General features: G+C 38.2%; 1 protein-coding gene across 6 annotated transcripts in view; it reads right to left on the bottom strand.

The window, feature by feature from the left end:
• PLCL2 (phospholipase C like 2) overlaps positions 1 to 20898 on the bottom strand; it is a 102867-nt gene that overhangs the window by 35592 nt on the left and 46377 nt on the right. For 3 of the 6 annotated variants that reach the window (XM_065051479.1, XM_065051481.1, XM_065051480.1), the window contains exons 3-4: positions 8257 to 10743; positions 4984 to 5187 (exon numbers count right to left, since the gene is read on the bottom strand). In XM_065051479.1, the coding sequence (XP_064907551.1) occupies positions 4984 to 5187; positions 8257 to 10743 (2691 nt within the window). Of the gene's footprint in view, positions 1 to 1734; positions 1824 to 4983; positions 5188 to 8256; positions 10744 to 14404; positions 14465 to 20898 lie in introns of all 6 variants that reach the window. The other 3 variants (XM_065051485.1, XM_065051484.1, XM_065051482.1) reach the window with 3 other exon arrangements.

Here is a 20898-nt window from a genome sequence, read left to right as displayed (position 1 = left end):
TTAGCAGTTCTTCATCATAATGTAGTTATGCTCTTAAGTATAAAAGCAAGGAATTAACAGCTTTTTAATTTTCTGTGCAAAGGCCAAGTTCTTTGCTTTGTAAGTCAGATGATGCTAAGAGTTAAACTGTAGGATGGAACACCCACGGAGCTGGACTCCAGAAGACATGGGCTCAAGAACAACATTCTGAGCCAACCAGGAATCAGAACACAGCTGTCACAGCCTATACCAGTCACGTACTCCTCAGAAAATATACCAGATGGAAAAATCTGTATTGTCTTTGGGTGCACAAAGCAGACAGTGGTCAGAAGGTATCACGTGATTTGAAATAACGAGATCCAAAGATTGAGTTTGATTACAGGAGATTGGTGACCATCTTGAACTCAGCCTTCTCTGCCACAATCAGAAATTAAGCATTCAGATCAAAACAAAGTTACTCAAGAGTTAAAGGAACCTATTCATTCACTCAGTTTTTGGAGATAAACTGGTAATTACCAGCACTGTATCTAGTACTATATTTTTTGGTTACCCCAGCGGTTTGCAACCTCAAACAGCAACTTGAGGAATAAAGGCTTCTCAGCTGAGCATCTGTGGCACATTAGTAAGCTGAGATGAAGTAGTAAAGTCTTCATCTACTTGTTCTCTCAAGATACAACTCTATAACCACAGCAGAATGACTGAAATCCCTGTCACCATATTGCAAAGCAACCATAACCATGGACCTACACCAACAACAATGTAACTAATACAGATTTTAAAAGCTAAGCATAACTCAAAAGAGATCTGCTAATCATTCTTTTTCAGGCCCTGTGAAAGTGGCAATAGATATATTCTTTGCTTCCTTCAAAATTACGAACTTCAATCTACCATGCCAAATACAGAAGTGCCCCACCCAATTAATCTATAGATATCAAGATGAGTTTTAAAGGTAAAGAATATTTAGGGGTTTGAGCAATAGCTGAAGTATGGCAGGACTATTAACATTTTACCAATACTACTATAGAGCTACTAATCATCAATCATATGTTGTTTTCCAGTTTACTCGTTTTTCTGTATCTTCACATCTCCCATTGTCTTCACCTCACAACCCCCACCACCAATAAACACATCTCTGCTCTCGAGCCTATCCTTAAGGTATGTATACAAAATCTATTAATCTTACTTGATTTCATTTGAATCAAACACAAACCTCCTATTCTGTAGTCTGCAGACATTTTGAATCACATAACCTCAACATTAAAAAAAATAAACCAAACCAAAACCACAACAACACAGAAACACCATCAGAAACTGTGAAAAAATAGACCTAGCAGCATTATCTAATTAGGGTTTAATAATATTTAATCTTCATTATTGTAACAGCATTACTTTATCTTCTTTCACCCAGGTAGAGTTCTCTGACTTTTCTGTCTTAGCTTTCCTCTTAGAAGCAAACACGTGCTTGCAAAGTTCAGAAAACCTTGTCTTCATCAGCAGGGACACTGCATCCTCCACTACAGGCAGACAGAGACAGCCAAGTTCTCAACAGTATCTGCTTCATTTGTACGATCCTCTAGCACATCTTTGCAGTGCTATTATACTCATCACTGAATAATGCTGCAGACTTAGGACAAGATAGTTGTGGGTTTTTTTCTCTTGTCATAGCATAACTTTTTATGGTTTACTTACTGTTTTTATCTTAAAGGTTATAAGACATTTCAAAAAAACATGCAATGGTGTGGAAGAGGCACTTGCCTTAACTCCAAGCTTCAGTCTGCAGCACTGATCAGTGATGGGTGTGATGACACCAACAGAGTGCATGCTGAAGGATCACATAAAGGAAGCTAAAGTTCATGAACGAGAGGGAGAAATAAAACATTGTTAAATGGTGTTAGGGTGAAAAATACTCAGGAGCCTGGAGAAGCTAGAGCAAAATACATAACTTGTCTTTCTAAAAAATTCCTAGTTATATTTGTTTTTCATTATTCTGAAAAGACACCTCAGCTCCTGCAACATGGATGAAAGCAGAAAATCCTTGTATTTCATGTCACTAAATTTCCTGGGTAAACTTCTGGTTCCAATAACACTGGTGACAAATTACTTATTGAATTCAAAAATACAAGATTTTAACCCATGAACAGAACTAGCCTTTATCATCACTTATAGCTCCTCCATTAACATAGTAGTGAATGCTGACAACTTAAGCATTATGTGCTAATAGTTTACACGTAAAAAAAAAAACAATTATCTAGTGATAACCTAATTAACTTATTAGCATTTGCCTCATTGGTTCTTTAAATATATATATATATATATATATATATATATATATATATATGTACCTGTGCCATGCTGAAGACTTCTCACTTTTCCACATGCCCCTACAGTACTGCATAATTTATAATTATTTCAATGTGGACCAGCTGTGCCACTGTAAAGATCTTACATCCTTTCTCAATTAACAGAGTAACAAGGAGCCCTTTAGGCACTCCCAATGTAAACAAATTCTGAATTATTAAAAATCTTGGCTGAATATTGCTTTCTATGTTTACTATCATTTTATAAAAAGGAGAGTATTTCTGACTAAGAAGAATCCCTTCGTTAGCCAAAAATATCATGATCCTGAAACAGCAGTACTTAGAGAATATCATTATGTGTCCCACATTAAGCATGCACACAAGGTAATAACAGCTTATGCATTTATGGTACTAACCAAGGTTTATTTAATAAATATTTAAAACAGTCTCTGTTCTCAACATGATTTCATACTTAAAGAGTACTTGACACACTGGAAGAGCATAGCTATATAATTTTGACCTGTATTGAGGCCTAAGCCAGCAGAAAATAAGACAAGGAGGTAATAATCACTCTGATGGTGTATCTACCCTTCCTTAATTCTGCATAAGGCTTCTCATTATGAAGCTGAATTTTACAGCCACCTGTTAATTAATCATATAAAAAAAATCGCTAAGCCAAAACCAACCATTGAGATAAAATGTGTCATTTTGAGGGCTCGCTATAATAATTTACACCAAAAACACACAAAAAGAACACATTCTGTGAGAGTATCAGACTCTAAACATCTGCCACTATAGTAAATATCAATATAAGAGTTAAGTAGCTTCACATCTTTTCTCCTCTCCTTGAGGGAAGGATGCCACTGGTTCACAATGTTTTCAGAAACAAGAGCTACCACTACAACTGCCATGGCTTACTTCATTTTCCAATATACCCTACAAATTTTAATTGCTTAAAACCTTCTGTCAAACTGGACAGAGTATTAGCAAGACCAAATTTCACAAATTGAAATGCACCTCATTATTTTAATTTATAAGTTTTATTTGATGAAAATAATATTAATTTTTGCTGATCTTCAATACAATTTAGAGCTAGAAGCACTAGTCTCTGAAATTAATTCTTTATCCTTTAGGGAAGAGGAAATGTAAAAATGCTTTGAACATGTCACTAAATAAATATTCTATTATTCTTACATATGAAAAAAGTAAACAAACATTCAAATAATGTTTAGACTACAGGATACGGGAGAAAAAAATCATATGTGAGAGACAAAGAGCAAACCAGTCTTGGATTGTAAAGGATTCTGGAGTCATGAAGCACCTCTAACTGACATTCAAACAAAAAATTTAATCCAGACTTCCAAAAGGATTTTAAGTATCTGGAATAGCTTAATAACTGATCAACAGGATCACCACATCAGAACAAACGGCAGGCAAAGACATCTCCATCAACAAGACAGAACTTCATTACATACATGCTACAGGTGTAATCCCATCAATCAAGCTTGTTCACATCCTAATTATAGCGATATCCTGCAAGCTACCACTGAGAGGCTATACCACTGTCTTCTTGTAACTGTGCTACCATCCCAATCAAACTCTATTGTATTGACATAATCACCAAACTACATAAACTCTACCTAAATTGCTAATTAAAAATGAGTACTTTTTGGATTTTGGTCTAGAATTGTTCTAAAGCTGCTTCTTTTTTATCACGCAGCTTAGAAGATATATATGAAACTGGGCTACTGGTTTCTTTTCCTTCATTTTCTTTCTTTAAATAGCAAGGACTGTTTTTAAAGCAGTGACTTGATCCTGCAAAGTGAGGTTTCTCATTTTAACACACAAAATTAATGCAAATTTTTCCTAGAAATGTTTACTTATTATCAGATGATATATTAACTTGAAGAAATCATTAAATAAATAAATAAAGGCTCAATTACTCTGTGCCAGATTAGTGCAGTTCAAGTAAGGAGGACATTTCAAATCATACTCGTCTGGATCTTTCTTCCATACTTCAGTTTAATGCAAGGCAGATGTAAATCAGTATTTACTTAGTGTTTTAGTTCTTCCTGCCTTCTTGCAAGATGTTTCAATTTCCACTCTCTACAATTTACATATTTACTGAAATATAAGGGCTGAAGTTAACATTACAAATGCTTACAGATGTAAAAATGCCTAATCAAATAAGATCTATAAGAAAGATATAACAAAGAAAAACAAAGAAGCATGTGTAGAATTTAACACTTCAAGGTGCTTATAAACCTAAAATTCCTAAAAGCAGTTCCTGACGTTTTTCTATTCTATGTTGAGTCAAAGCCAAAGGAAATCAAGGTCCACAAACTGGAAAATGTAAAGTAGCAAATTAATATAAGAGGTTTATTGATATGCAAAAAGCTTCAAGTTACTGCAAAATAGGTAAATTAATACATCCTCTTTACATTAAATCCTCTTCATTATAACCACTTTGCCTTCTGAAGTGTACAAACACATATTTTCATGCAGTATATTAATCTCCATGTTTTACTCAATATGAAAACACTCTCAGTTGCTGTACATTCATGGGAATGACTTTCAAGCCTATGTAATGAAGCATGAAGTAGGAAGTCACAGGTTAAAATGACCTTTCAAAATAGACATGGTACTGTATATTACAAAAAGAAAGGCTTTCAGATAGCATATAAAATAACCGCAAAGGACTACTCACCATGTCATATGCTGTTACAATCTTTTTCAAGACCTCTGGAACAATCCCTTGGAGCTCCATAGTCGGATACTGATCATTGAGATTCAGTACTACCAAGGGTGTATTATCCGGCCCAACCAAGCGCGTAGACACTGCCAAAATGCACTGCATAAGATTTGCTACAGGAGAGAGGCCACATAATTCTTTGAATGAAACTACTGCATTCTGCAAAAAGGAAAGAAAGAGTTTCCTTTACAGTTAAATATGAATTTTAACGTCTCATTCTTTCAGGATAAAATACTTCATCGTTATAGCTGAGCTACAATGTGGCATCACCACAGATTTTCCCTGAAGAACTGCTCGTTTTCCAAAGCAACCAGTATTACACATCTATTTTACCACAAATGTTAAAAATTCAAACAGAATACTCGCCATGGGAAAAAAAAAAGTCTATTAAGAACAAGTACGCCTGGTCTCTATCACAACTAAAAGTAACCATGCAAATAAAGGAATTCTAACACACACTGGTTACATATTTTGAAAAATTCTAAAAGACATTGCAAAGTAATTCTTTAAATGTCACCAAGAGAAACAAAAAATTAGGTGCTGAATGTTCCAAAGAAGCAAAGTGAAGTGGAAGGAGGAATTAAGCCCATTTGTAACTTTAAACATATCTGAACTATAGTCCAGACGTGCTGTGGATCTGCTGGCTCCCATTTGGTGTGATTCACAAACCCAGCACTCCATTACTGACGCCATTCCTATCACAGCATCACACTTAAGTGAATTTTGAAGGTATTTTAATAGAAATACCAATTTTGTACCTTTCCCTAAAATTTATTATAGTTGTATTTTATATCCAATATGGCGGAATATAAGACCATACGTTTAAACGTGAAGAAAATTTCCAGTATTAGAAATACAATGTGACTCCAAGCAGCCACTGAAATTCCATGATGGGAATATTCTCAGCACTGTAATGAATTTATGATTTTATACCAAGTGGGAGCTGGTGATCTCTGGCAGGTCTGGAGTTTGTGTTCCTGTAGGAAACAAAAACAAAAACATGGTATATTTAAGTTACAAATGTGCTCAGTCCTCCTTTCTCTCATGTCTTAACCAAGTAGGGTATCTGACTAGTTTTAGGACACAGATTTTCATTTTTAATCAAACCACTTTCCATCTTGTTGGCATGGAAAGACTCCTCTGTGGACAAACTTCTCAGAGAGAGATAATGTCAACCTCCACACATGGAGCGTTTTGCTGTCCTTTTCTGACACAAAACACCCAAAGCAGACTTACATATTCACGCCTGAATACTAAGTTACACCTACTACAGTCACAGTGTACTTTAGTAAACATTTAGTAGCATCTCATGTTATACTTTCATCAGTGATGAATATATAACAAGTTATGACATCAGCTTTTGTCATGATAATGTAGTACCTAACCAAAAGAAGAAAACAGGCTAGCTATGTGTATAAAGATCTAGAGAAACCACTGAACTCACTGCTGCATGCTTTCTTTTTTTCTCTTCTTCCACCTTGTATCAGAAAAAAAAAACAAACCTTCGCTCTTTATAATCTGGCTTATGGGGACATTATGTATTTCTGTATCATAAAAATCATAGCAATTTATAATGCGAAATTTCAGTAATACAGAAATTAGATGAATCTCACATTCCCTGACATAAGTTGATATTTATTTTGACTGGTTTATTTACTGTTACTAGCTGTACACCCTTAGTAACACAGTGTTTAAATTGCACACATTATTTAATCTGTCAGTAAAGCTATGCAAAACTAATATTCTCCCATGTTTCTAAAATATCTTCTGGATAGCATTTTGAGAAATAATAATGATGGATTTAGTCAACAGCACAACTTTCAAACTGATGGAATACATAAAATACTTTTTAGTAACTCATGTTCAAAGAAAACACACTGTAAAGCATTTTTTCTGTTATATCCATTCTGAAAAATACTGCAGCACACACAGTAATGAGTAAAGAAGCTACAAAAACTGTATGTTTTCGTTGTTTCCTCAAATCTTAGGTTAAGCTCTTACTTGAAAGTTATCTTAAAATACAGAATCCTTTACAAGACGGACGCCTATCCTTCAATAGGTGAACTACAGGTAAAGTTCACTTAATATGTAGCTCATAAAACGAAACTTATGAGTCAAAATATCATCCCTGTATTTTTTTAATAATCTTTTAGAACAGCAATTTCATATACCAAATGGAATGGGAGAGCTCCATAATGCTGTACTAATTCCTTCTTTTATATGAAGAAAATTTGTTTTAAAACTGAGTTACTATTAAAATCTCTCCAATATAAGATCATTCATGAAGAATATTTTTCAACACTGATGTGCCTTTAAAATCCAGAATCAAGTCTCAGGCGTTTCCTTTAATAGGTTTCCCCTTAAGGTTACATAAGAGGATTTAATAGGTCACTTCATTTGAAATGACTATGCTTAATTTTATTGATCACTGCTAGTATTCCATCAGAAGTTTATAGATAGTTAAAAGCTTTATTAAATAAACCACAACTTTAAAGATCACTTTAATCTATGTCTAAAAGGGTTTATTTGCCTAGAATCTTCATTGGATCCAAATTGGGCATTTTTCAAGTGGGATCTCTTGGCTTCCACAAAAATAAGCACCTCAGCCTGTACTTTTTCCTGAAATTCAATGTGTTTACTACACATGACCTTTAAGATAAGGTAATTTGTTCTAGAGGATGCCTTCTAATATCTTAGCGCTAATTACAAGTATTTCTAATGTTTGTTGCCAGAAGAATCATGGAAAGCAAATGGTCTTTCTGAAAGTACTGCCTTCTATTGGGAAGGAGGAAAAATCAAAACCTCAGTGAAACTATGCTAAACACACTTTCACGTATAAGAAGCTTTTTAATAAGTAGTAAAGTCTCCTTATTCTATCAGCTACATTTTCCTCTTGCATTCCTGTTCAACTTAATTTTCTAAAACTGAAATATTGCCATACCTTCCTCTAGTGTATATAGTATTCCTTTAGACACAGGACTAATCAACAGGCTTGAGTTCTAACACCAGAGTTGTATTTCCACTTGCACTCAACAAAATACGCACATGCATCCAAGGTTACTTCAGCAGATGGTATCACCTAAAAGATTGCTTTGATACAACTCATTTTTTAAGCTATTCATCATTAGACTTAATGTAACTTACAAAATGCAGCAAGACTCTAAAAAATACATATTCTGTAAGCATCATACAAAAAATACACACAAGAACTGATCATTAAAACTGTACCTGCATATTTTCTCTCAAATCTGTGGCATCTCGAATGGGCTGGAGAGCATTCTTGAACACTTCATCTATTGTTTTAATCCACAATGTTCTCATAGAAGCATATTCCCGCGATTTCTTGCCCTTCCTTACAGAGAGGCCCCGCTTATGAGGTTTCCCACCACCCCTGCGATTAGTAATGGCCACATGCACAAAGAGGGAAGCATGTGCTAAAACTTCACCAGTTAAAGACTGCAGAGGAACGTGCCGATAACCAGTCTGTAGACACTCAAAGGGAATAGTGTATTGCCCGATAAACTCATCCCCAATGTAATCATCATCCAGCACTACAAAACGCACCATAGCTAGTTCTGGTAAATTTATTTGAAATTCAAAACTTTCATCAAAAATTGGGTTATCCCCATTCTGATGCATAGTTTTCGTCCTTTGCTCTGCACAGTCAGCAGGGATTCCATGTATTTCAACATAGACATAAGGATCCACAACATCACCTTTGGCACCTGATCCTTTGGGTTTAGGAAAGTTTTGCCCACTAATGATTTTAATATGAAGCAGCTGAGGTGAAACTCCAGGCACGGTGTCTTTCGTATTCGCGCTGAAGAAGGACACTTCCTCTCTCATGATAGCAGGACGAAGGACATAGCCACAGTTCCCATTTTGTCGAAACCAACCAATGTTAAGATCCATCATTAAGCCCGGTGTTTGAAAGTTCATTGCTACGATCTGACAACCACACTTCCAAAAGTCCTGGGGATTCATATTACTAGAGTCAATCCTCATTGGACTGGGAAAAACTCTGGCAAGAAAACGTTTGTTATAATTTACAAAGTCTCCTGGGTTTTCATTGGCATATTTGCTAGCAAGCACTTCGTTAAATGAGCACACTTCCCAGTACTTCTGGAGCTGAAATGAAACTTGAAACTCTTTGAACTGAACTGACTTACAAATGCTTACCAACTCAGAAAGTTCTTTGCAGAGCTGAAATCGTTTCCCCGTCATCGAGTTTTGTTGTTCTACCCCCTCTTTCCCCACTCTCTGTGACATTTCTGCTCCTTCATCTTCATCTGTAACATCTCCCTCTAGTCCAGAACAATTAGAGGAAAGCTTCTTTGCTTTAATTAGTATTTTCCCTTTCAGTGATTCCGGTGATGGAAGATAAGTCTCTTCAATGTTTGGAGACTGTGTATGTAGTTTGTCCCCCAAAATTTTCTTCATGTGTTGTACCATCACTTTCTGCTGCTTAATAGAACAATGATTTTCTAAACACAAAATAAGAGGGTATTCTGAAGCAAAAAATGCATACTTGTTAATAATGTCAATCACGCTACGGAAGACAATCTGCGATGTCATTGTATGTCCTGTGTAAATCACAGGCTCATTATCTGGACCATCCCATACATCCAGTTCAACACTACGACAACCCATTTTAAGAGCACGAATGTAACCTGTGATGTCAGAAGGCCCTCGAAACTGATCCTCTATCAAATACGTATTATGGGATGAATTTATAAAATAATGAGATAAAGGTTGTTTCATATCTTGACAAACTTTTTTATGTTCTGGATCGAATATGTGGCAGTCTGGTGACGTAAGGTAATTCGTAAACCCATCTATAGAAAGACAACCCTTTTCCTGGCCTTCTTTGGCTGGCTCGTATTTCTGAATAATTTCAAGGCTTATTTCTTCCGTGACGTGTGCCATACCCTGTTCTGCTTCTAAAAACATCATGAGGTCCTTGGTATCAAGAAATTCTTTATTGCTTGAAAACTGAACTAATAAGAAATAGATTTCAGGTCTGGTACAAAGCTCATGAAAAACTTCAATAAACTCCTCTTTTGTTACTTCAGTACCAGTTTTTTCCTTGGATCTATGTAACTCCTTGAATTTTAGTTCAATTTTATTAGTTTTTAAACCAGGATTTAAGTCTTTTATAAACTGTACAGCATTACACAGGGGTATATGTCCCAAATTATCTACATCTGATTCACTGAACATTTGTGAAAGCCATGAAGTCCGCATATTATCTTGAGTACTTTCTATCATATCTAGAGTATGCTTTCCATAAGAAATCAGGTATCTTAAGCCAGTAACCCAAATATTTGCAACGTCTGCTGAGTTAGCAACAAGATCTAGTGACTCATAGTTTTCTCCATATATAATTGAAAATGCACAGTCTTCTGATATCTGGTCATATATTCCATTGCTGCGAAAAATATCTGTATTTTTTCCCGTTCTTACTTCTTTGATTGATTTAATATCAATCTTTGCTTTTTCAGAATCCTTTTTTGAAGGTTCCCAGCGTAGAGACTGCATATCTGCGTCTAGAAGAAAGTATCGGTGATACACCCTGGAGTTGGATCGAATCTTTTTGAGCTCAGAGCCTTCGACCATCGCATTTATACAGTCACTTGCACTGCTGATCTTTTTCTCAGTTGGCATACTGCTGAATGACACAGTCTTTTTCCGTTCTCGCTTTTGTTTCGTACCATCCTGGTAAACAAGGAGAGAGAAAAAAGAAAACATGTATCAGTATGATTTTGCTCAACACTGAAATAGGTTTCAACTTACAGCTGAAAGTTCATTAAGTAAATCAAAAAGGTCTAGCATATGTGTGATGACCAGCAAGACAGCATTTCTATTGGAATTAAAAAAATTAAAAATAAAAAAGCCACCAACCTGATAATGGCTTAATGTTTGTTCTTGGTTGGGTAACTGATCTTCCAGGGTCTTTTTTTTTTTAATATTTTGTTTGAACAAGAAATTAAACAAAGCAAGTTTTGAATGCTAACGAAATAATAATGCTGTATAATTCCTTTTTTTTTTCAGTAACAACCTACTTACAGAGATAAAGGGTTCTACAGCTAAGACAGCAGAAAGTAAGATTTCCTCTGAGTCCTTACACAGTCCTACAGATACTTGCTGAACTTTGTCAGTAGAGAATCTAAGGCTTTAATACCACGCTGACAGGGTCCTCATGAACACCAGACAAATGTTAATACACACTTGACGACATGAAATACATAGGACACGGCCATTAAACTAAAAGAAAATAACTAAAAAAGAAAAATTAATGTAATTTAGCTAGCTCTATTTGCTTACGTATAATCAATCTCATGAGAAAAAAAATGAATTTCAGAAACCTCTGTGCTTTCATTATCTGCATTTTCTGAGACTGAAAAATGCTGTGGTTTGGGGTTTTTTTTAAAAGCATCATGTGTCTTGATAAGCTAACTTTTAGTCCAAAATAATACTTCCATGAAATAATCTTTTTGTGTTAGGTATCCTATTTAGAAGCATTCTTCTCATATTCCAAGAGTGCTCAAAAAAATTACTTTTCCAGCTTTATAAAAACAGAATGTTGATTTTCCCTCTAGTAGTTTTCGATTTGAAGTATGTTCCCGTGCAAATCAGCATTGCTTATGTGGCAGAAAGGAGAGGCAAAGAAAACTTTGAATGATTGCTATGCTGAACAGATGTTCAAGTAAAAACCATCCATTACAAAATGCATTTCCAGTTCAGGGCATATGTGCTGTATGTTTAATTTCATTACATTAAAAATGCAGAACTCTGCTTTTGTAATTTAATTTATAAGCATCTGAAAAGCCTTTCATTGAAAACAATTATTAGTAAAGTAAGAAGACTTAATATTTGCTGTTCTGTGTTTGAGTAAATTAATCAACCACATAATTCTTGCACCTTTAATGACAGCAGAACTTGCTTTACACAAGTTCTCAAGAGACCAGTAGAAGTGAATAACCCTATGGATGACTGTTTTATTTCCAACTCCAGATCAAACATCTGCAATGGATACCGCACAGGGCTGACTCTTGGAATCTAATTACATGTAGTTTGGGCATGAGGACTGCTTTCAAACAAAAGCAAATTTCCTTTTTTTTTTTTTTTTTTAAATATTTTTGTTCTATTTTAAGCCCAGCTTCTTGTCTGGCTACCTGTCTATCTATTTTCTAACCTGACAAAGTAGCAAGGGACATCCCCCAGACATGAGGAACGACATCCCTGCCCAGCGCTTTGGGGCTTAGAATAAAGCATGCTGAAACCCCTTAATGCTCCAGATTGCTCAGTCACAGATCTAGGAGAGGAAGGTATTTCTTGAACTCTTCAGCGAGAGCCAGCTGACAGATAACCTCCTGACACCAGCACCCTCCAGGCCTGGGAAGTATTCCCTTGCCTGACCATGCTCAGTATTTACCAAACAGAGGGAAGGTCTGTGCCTTTCCCTATGATGAGCATTGTGTCTGAACCAAGATACTAAATAGCAAGGGAGACAAATATCTGCTGTTTCTTGTGCAATCTGATGTAAACAGGTCCACCTTAAGGCAACACCATTCCCAACTCTAGTTACTGAACTGGAGTTTACACATGTGAATCAGAGGAATAATTCAATATACCACCTGTAAGGCGATTTTGCTTGCCTGCCAGATGAATTTGAAACCCGTTTCACAATATTCTGCACTTCTGCAGGCTAAGGCAATCTCATCTCTTGGCTTATTCATATAAAGCCTTTTGGCGGTACACATCACTGTCTGAATGTGATGACCATGCAGACAAATTTTAAAATACTCTTGTGAGTTTCTCAAAGCTCTGAACTCCAGAACACCCTTCATTAGTTTTTGCTTCTCCAGAGATCAATGACCCCAAGCTACCAGATTGCCTGTGCAAGTCTCCATCCTGACAGACGTGGCAGTGACAATCAATCTGCATAAATGGAAGAACTTAGAGATATTTTCCCAAATTATCCACCTGTCTGAAAAGAAACAGAAAAGAAACTCTCACTCATAAGCTGAGAATGTAATTGCATAGAGTGTGCACAAACTGTATGAAATAGATTTGTGAGCCTCAGAGATATAGTGTGGCATGGAGAGTCAGATATATTCTGCTGTACGATGTGGAAGATTTCACCCTGAAAGTGGGGTGGCATTCATGAATCATGGTCAGGTCTCTCATGGCCTTAAGTTTGCCTTGAATCAAAAAGCCTGTCACTTCAGAAAACGGTATGTATCTAAACAAATACTGGAGCAACTTTGCAGCATACAAGAGACTCACAGTGGTCTTAATGTTGTTCAAGATGCTTGAAGTGAGGTTGGCTGTGCAGTACAAATTAATAATTCTGTCCACAGCAGAAGCTACAATTTTTGTGCTGAAACAACTTTCAGAGCCATTCTATGATCTCTCACACAATGAAGACTATGCCAATCTTCACATTACAACAGGTACTCATAAGTAAATACTGCCTGTTCTTCAGAAGACTGTATCATTGAAACCGAAACGATCACATTATCAATACTTTTCCTAAAACTATCTGTGACACATCCAAGAGCACCTGCAATAAGTTTTGAGAAATAGACCAGACCACAGATACTTTGCTAATATCCACTACAAGTGAAAACACAAAGAGTTTAGTTTATCCAGGAGTTTGTAGCAACAGAGAGCAAAGTAACCAGCAGTTTAAAAACCAGGAATAATCCCAGCTGACATCTATGGCACTTAAGAGACAGACACAGCAGCAGCAAGCAGCTTAAAAGAACAAATAGGGAAGAGTTTTTCCATTATAATATTTTATTATTATTATTATTATTCCTCTCAAGGTACAGACAAAAAAATGGTTGTATGACTAACTTGGCACTATCTACAAAACAATTATGGAGATGACAAAGATCTTGAATCGGATGCTGAGAGATATGCACATCGTTCCCAAGCAGCAAAGCTTTTAATACATGAAACTTTATCATAACATTACTTAAACAGAAGTTCCAATAAACACAGGTACTGATAAGGACAGTGGTGGAGTTCAGAGATTTGATCACCTAAACAGATGAGGTTCATAGAATCATAGAATGCTAGGGATTGGAAAGGACCTTAAAAGATCATCTAGTCCAATCCCCCTGCCAGAGCAGGAACACCTAGATGAGGCTACACAGGAAGGCGTCCAGGCGGGTTTTGAACGTCTGCAGAGCAGGAGGCTCTACAAACCCCCTGGGCAGCCTGTTCCAGTGTTCTGTCACCCTCACTGAGAAGAAGTTTCTTCTCAAGTTTAAGTGGAACCTCTTATGTTCCAGCTTAAACCCATTACTCCTTGTCCTACCATTGTCTGTCACCGAGAAGAGCCTGGCTTCATCCTCGTGACACTCACCCTTTGTATGTTTGTAAACATCAATAAGGTAATCTCTCAGTCTCCTCTTCTCCAGGGTTGCTAGAGGAAACAATGAAAAGTGCAAGGTTTATAAACATCTACGAAAGGAGAGTGAACTTTACGACCTGTAAATGCCCAAATGAATCATGCGAAGAAACTTGGCCTGCCACTCCCCTGAGGTGGGAAGTGAGGGGCTGCAACTGTGCAGGACAGTCCTTCCACCAGCCAACAGTGAACAGTTCTCACAGCCACCAATGCAAACTTCAGAGACGGGTGTCTGTAATCCTGCCTCTCTTCATCACTAAAGCAGCTAACTGCAGCTTTGATGCGGTAGTTATGCTCACTGGAATTTGAAGATTAAGGCCTCTGTCTGCATCTAGCCCACTAAGGTAGTCCTTTTGGAGCAGAAGACTTTAAAAAGAAAAGACAATAGTAACAAGAGGGAGTGGCAAAATGACATGTTTTTAGAGCACTCATCTGGGAAGCTGAAGTCCCTGATGTCATTACCCCTTAAACATTTCACTCAGTGACCCTGGAAGCAAAACATACTAACAGTCACATAATCACAGAATGGTTGGTGTTGGAAGGGACCTCTGGAGATCATCTAGTCCAACCCACCTGCTAAAGCAGGTTCATCTAGAGCAGATCGCACAGGAATGTGTCCAAGTGGGTGTGAGAGTCGGTCCAAAGAACAGCATCTGCCTGAACATCACCATCAGGAACTGAGAGAACTGAGGCCCTGACAGAAAGAACGCATGGACAATGACTTGGAGAGGGGCCTGAGGAGAAGCATTGTGTTGCACAGGTCTCTCTGACCCGGACGGCTACTGCTAACAATGGCTGCTGTATGGAATTCACCTGCTGCTTCAGCCAAGCTAGACCGTGCCTCCTGAAAGGGATTGTTATGTGGGTCTCTTCAACCCAGGGACAAGAGCTGCCATCCAGAAGATGGATTCTCACCTGCTGCCTCAGTCACACCTTGTCCCCCACCTGCTCCCTCAAACAATGGCCAATGCTGGCCACGTAAGTGCTGGCAAGAGAGGCGAAGATCCTTCGAGCCTGCACAGTTTAAGCCTGGGTTGCGAAACCAAGGTGGAGACTGGCCTCAAACAATGGGAGCGAGGGGGGGGTGAAGAAGCATAAAGATGGTTCCTGACCGGACATCACTGAGATCTCCCCACCAGAGGATCCCGAACCATGACGGAGGACAGGCAGGACTCTACGGGACCGGAGACCAGAGGGACACCTGTGAAGCTTGACTGGTGGTAAACGCATCCTCATTCCCACTTTTTTCTTTCCCTGTTTCTTTTCCCCTTTCCTTTTTCTTACTCTCTCTCTCGCTATCACGTGCCGCTTTACGGACAAAATAATAAAGTAACACTGTTTGATTGAATTATAACCCCTTGGCGTTTTGGTTGCCTTGATTTTGCGCTCTGAGATCAAGGTAAACGAACCATCACGAGTCCACCACTGAGTGGACCGTGACAGTGGGACTGAATGTCTCCAGAGAAGGAGACTCCACAACCTCTCTGGGCAGCCTGTTCCAGTGCTCTGGCACCCTCAAAGTAAAGAAGTTTGCCCTCATATTCAGATGGAACCTCCTATGCTTCCATTTGTGCCCATTGCTCCTCATCCTATCATTGGGCACCAATGCAGTCCACACAGCAGGGACCTGAACACTGAGTTTAACCCTCTTGGAGGACACTCACCTCCTCAAGTGACAGATCCTGCTGCTCCTTGTTTATGCTCTAACTGTACAAAACTTCCATTCGTGCTTATGTACCAGAGGTTCATCAGAAGCTTAGAAGGCAGCTCCATGCTAATCTTCTGAGCATGTGGCTAGCACATGAGGAGCTGCGCATTTGAAAATTCCCCAGGATGACAGACCAGAGCCCAATTACTCAGCGGTGAGAGATGCTTGTGAATCTGAGGGTCAGTGTTGTGGCAATGCTCTAAACAATTACTAATGAGTAGGTGAGAACACAGGCCATGCCTAAGTTTGGTTAATTTTATTTTGTTTTTTTAAATCACACTAGTGTAAAAGCTGTTTTAGAAGTAATTTAAGGTACATCTGTAGCCAACAGTTGCAATACAATTCACAACTTTATGATGAGGACAGTTTAATGATCTTCATGATGAACACAGAGTGAACTACTCTTCTGACGCTATAGAACTCATTGACAACTTGGTTTTATAGTGCATGTGACACTTAAGTAGCCAATTTGAGTATGAAAAACTGCCTGTCTTCTTCAAATGCAATTCAGCAGTAATTGCAAAATCACCTAGCTTAACAACACAACGTATGACATAAGTTTATTTCAGAAAGTGGTTTAAAAAAAAAAGTTTTGTTTATTTAAGATTCCTAAGCATTTTTGTTCAGAACTCAGCAAAACAAAACCCCATGAATTTTATAGATTTTCTTTACATTTAAAAAAGCATTCAGGTATGTCTATGTATAGCTACATGTATTCAAATGAAAAAGCCACAGATATTAAGACAGTATTTTAAAATATTCAATTTCTAAATGCATTTTAATAAAAATATTATATTGGTAATTTGTTCTTTTCCAAGGTTACACCTGTAGTTTTAGAGATATAAATGCAGCCATAGATCAGCAAATGAGTTACAAATACAATGTCAGCATCATATTAACCTTCTCTTTAGAAATATTTTCATTGCAAAAATACTTAAGAGTTTTCTTTAACAATATCTTTAACTGACAGGGCAACAATAAACAGGACCGCTTACTTTTGCAAACACACTAAACAAAACAAAATTAATTGTTATGTGCAGATTGCCTATCTACAGCTGCCAGCTCATTCCAGAGTGTGACATGCAGCATTCTAGAAGAAGCTAAGCATGCTTTTGTGTGAAAGAGTCAGTAGAAAAAAAAGGAAGGAAAATAACAGGTAACTAAAATCAGCAACATTTCATCTTTGTTACACAAAATTTAGCCTTTATTTCAAAACTTACATGCAGTTAAAGGCAGAGTGAGACTCTTCTTTGGAAGAAGGTGGGAGAAGGGGGAGGGAAAGCAGAGAGAAGGTAGAGCAGGAAAGGCATTTCAGCATGAGGAGCCACGTCCTCAAAGGCAGGGGGGCTACACCCTTGGGGTACCCTCTCTCAGCCTAATTCTCTCAGCCTAATTCTCCTGGAATCAGCAACTTGGCAGAAGAATCTGCTGACAGCCACCACTCAGCCTCTCTCCTCTAGTCAAGTATCTATCTTCTTCCTAGTCAGTACCTCTTAAGTTGCCATTACTGGGAGATTCTGACTAACACAGTGACCCAAATTCACTAGAAAGCACGTACTTTATATAATGCTTTAACACAGCTGTCCAAAGCTCGCAGAGCATGTGGAAATCAAAACAAGAAAAAAGTCTCAAAGTAATTAGCAGTTCAGCTGACAGAATTTCAAACACTTCAGAAACAGCACATATTAAATCACATAGTGTACAATAGTTTCTGAATGGAACTGCAGCCACTGTTTAATGGTACACAGCACTGAACAGTTTTATTTAAGACAAAGTAAAGAGTCCTCAGCTGAAATAATAGGCATTTGAGAGGAGACAAAACATCAGCTATTTGGAAAACACGAGGCTTCCCACACCTCGTGAATCACTATGTTTGAGCTCAGCATTTGAATATTTTTCCAGACTGGTATTCACAGCATATCTGCTGTTTGCAGAAATCTTTTAAGAGAAACGTACTGTTTCAATGTGTGGTAGGTTGACCCCAGCCAGACCCAGTTTCTCAATGTTATAAATAACAGTGAGAAGGAAAGAAAAATATGAAGATTAGCTGCACAGGTAACTATTTTATTATTTTTTTTTAAACTAACGGAATTCTGTTATTAAAGAAATATGGATATGGGGGAAGTTTTAGCTTCAACATTCAAACAAAAATTATCTATATTATTTCAGATCAGCTAATTGCATGGTTCATTACATTGGGTTTGCATGACAAGGTTTTGGTAGCCAGGGGTCTACAGGGGTGGCTCTATGAGAAGCTTCCCCATGTCTGGTAGAGCCAATGCCAGCAGCTCCAAGACAGACCCACCACTGGCCAAGGCCGAGCCCATCAGTGACAGTGGTAGCGCCTCTGGGGTAACACATTAAAGAAAGAGAAAAACAAACTGGGCACCAGCAGCCAGAGAGAAGAGTGACAGTATGTGACAGGAACAACCCTGCAGACACCAAGGTCAATGAAGAAGGAGGGAAGGTGATGACCATGGTGAGGCTGGCTGTTCCCCTGCAGCCCATGGAGGTCCACAGAGGAGCAGAGATCCATGGGCAGCCCATGGCGGACCCCAGGCTGGAGCAGGTGGATGCACCAGGAGGCTGTGACTCCATGGGAAGCCCACACTGGAGCAGGCTCCTGGCAGGACCTGTGTATCTGTAGCAGACCCACACTGGAGCAGTCTGCTCCTGACGGACTGCGTCCTGTGGAAAGGAATCACGGTGGAGCAGTTCATGAAGAACTGCAGCCCCTGGGAAAGACTCATGTTGGAGAATTTCATGGAGAACTCTCTCCCCACACTGGAGCAGGATTAGAGTGTGAGGAGTCCTCCCCATGAGGAGGAAGGAGCTGCAGAGACAGTGAGTGTCTGATGAACTGCCCACAACCCCCTTCCCCCATCCTGCTGTGCCACTGGCAGGGAGGAGGTAGAGAAAATCAGGAGTGAAGTTAAACCTGGGAAGAAGGGAGAGGTGTGGGGAAGGTGTTTTAAGATTTGGGTTTATTTCCTATTATCCTACTCTGAATTGATTGGTAGTAAATAATTAATTTCCCCAAGTCAAGTCTGTTTTGCCCATGATGGTATCTCCTTGTCCTTATCTCAACACAAGAGCTTTTCATTGTATTTTCTCTCCCATCCAGCTGAGGAGGGGGAATGAGAGAATGGCTTTGGTGGGTACGTGGCATCCAGCCAGGCTCAAACCATGACATTCATGATACAGTTAAATCAATTTCCTCTTCAAACCCCCTTAAAACATCTTCTGTCCTGTGTATTCCTCCTCCTGTCCCAGCTGCACCTCTCTGCCCTCTCCCCACCCCAGCTCCTCCAGCCCGTATTAGCACCCGTCTGACACACAGTAAGTGAACTCCCTTCACCACCTCAAGAAACAAAAAATCCCTTTTTGCTGAATTAAGTTTTCTGCAATTTTAGTGAGCTGAAACCATTTGTAATGTGATCAGGCGAGTAGCATAGCTGATTGAAAATAACCACTAGAAACAGAGAGGAGACTAAAAATAGGATGAAAGAACATAATCATTCACTTTTCTCAAGAAATTAATTCATTTTAAATCCATGAAGTAAAAACTGTTCTGTTGAAATAAGATCCTATGTGAACCGAACGTCATTAGGAAAAACAAAATCTCTCATCTTCATCCACCTCACAGAATGTACATCAACAATTTCATAAGCATATTCAACATAAAGGCAAGGTATAAGAAAGAAGTACCATAAACACCATGAAATAACAGAACTTAGGTTCTCGGGGCTCCTTTGGCTCATTTTGTTCTGCCTCACTTCAAGAAAACAAGAGACCAGAAAATGTACAAGTATATTATATTATTTGAGAGAGATCACTACTACACTACGTACTAGAAAGAGCAGAGAGAAATGGTAGACTGTATTGTTCTTGCTGCTTTTAGAGCAGATAATTTAACTCAGTTAAAGACGGCGACTGCGATGAGCAAGGAAATAACAGGATATGGCTTTGCAAATAAAGCCTAGACTAAGGCTTTCTTTGCAAAACTTCTTCTGGAAGTGCTTATTTAGTAATTTGATCAGTTTACCAAAAGTAAAGAAACTTTTCTGTTAATATGTTTTTTATGTTGCTGTCTAAAGTATCCTTCAGTTCTTCAAAGTTCAGATGGTCTCGCAGTATGTCGCAAGGGAGTTTCCTATGACCCTCTGCTACGAGACAGAGGCTTGTCCCTCCAAGATGCCCGTGACATCCACACTCGTGCTGTTGCTTGCTCCCCATCGCTCCGTTCTTCAAGCTGCCACAAGCTGAGCAAGGTAAGAGAATGTCCCAACTCTAGCACTAAAACTCGCTAAAGCAGCATGAACACAGTTCATGTCTCGAAGCGCTAACTGTATTATATTCCTGACTGTTAGCATTTGCAAGTCTTGTTGGTTAAGTTCTACATTAAAAATAAAAAAGAAACCACAGCTTGCTTAGAAAATGTTCTTCAGTTAGATGACAGAACGGCGATTAGACAGAGCACTCCAGGTTTTCTACCTTTTCAACAGGTGTTTTGAAGTTTTAATTCTGAGCCTCAGTTTCAATCATAACAGAGGCTAGATAACAAAATACTTTAGCCATCTCTTCTTAGGGCCATGTATCTAATGGCAAAACATACGCCATATCTCTTGAGGATCAATTAATCAGCATTTAAAAAACAAAATATTAAATCGAAGTGATATTTCAATACATTAAATGAGCACACACAAATCCACATCTTTCAAACATGTATAAACAATCTGAT

This window comes from Columba livia, chromosome 2 (assembly GCF_036013475.1).
Source record: "Columba livia isolate bColLiv1 breed racing homer chromosome 2, bColLiv1.pat.W.v2, whole genome shotgun sequence".
In the NCBI taxonomy this organism is placed as follows: Eukaryota; Metazoa; Chordata; class Aves; order Columbiformes; family Columbidae; genus Columba; species Columba livia.
Note: the sequence above shows the minus strand (reverse complement) of the source record. Positions and strands in the feature narration are given on the sequence as shown.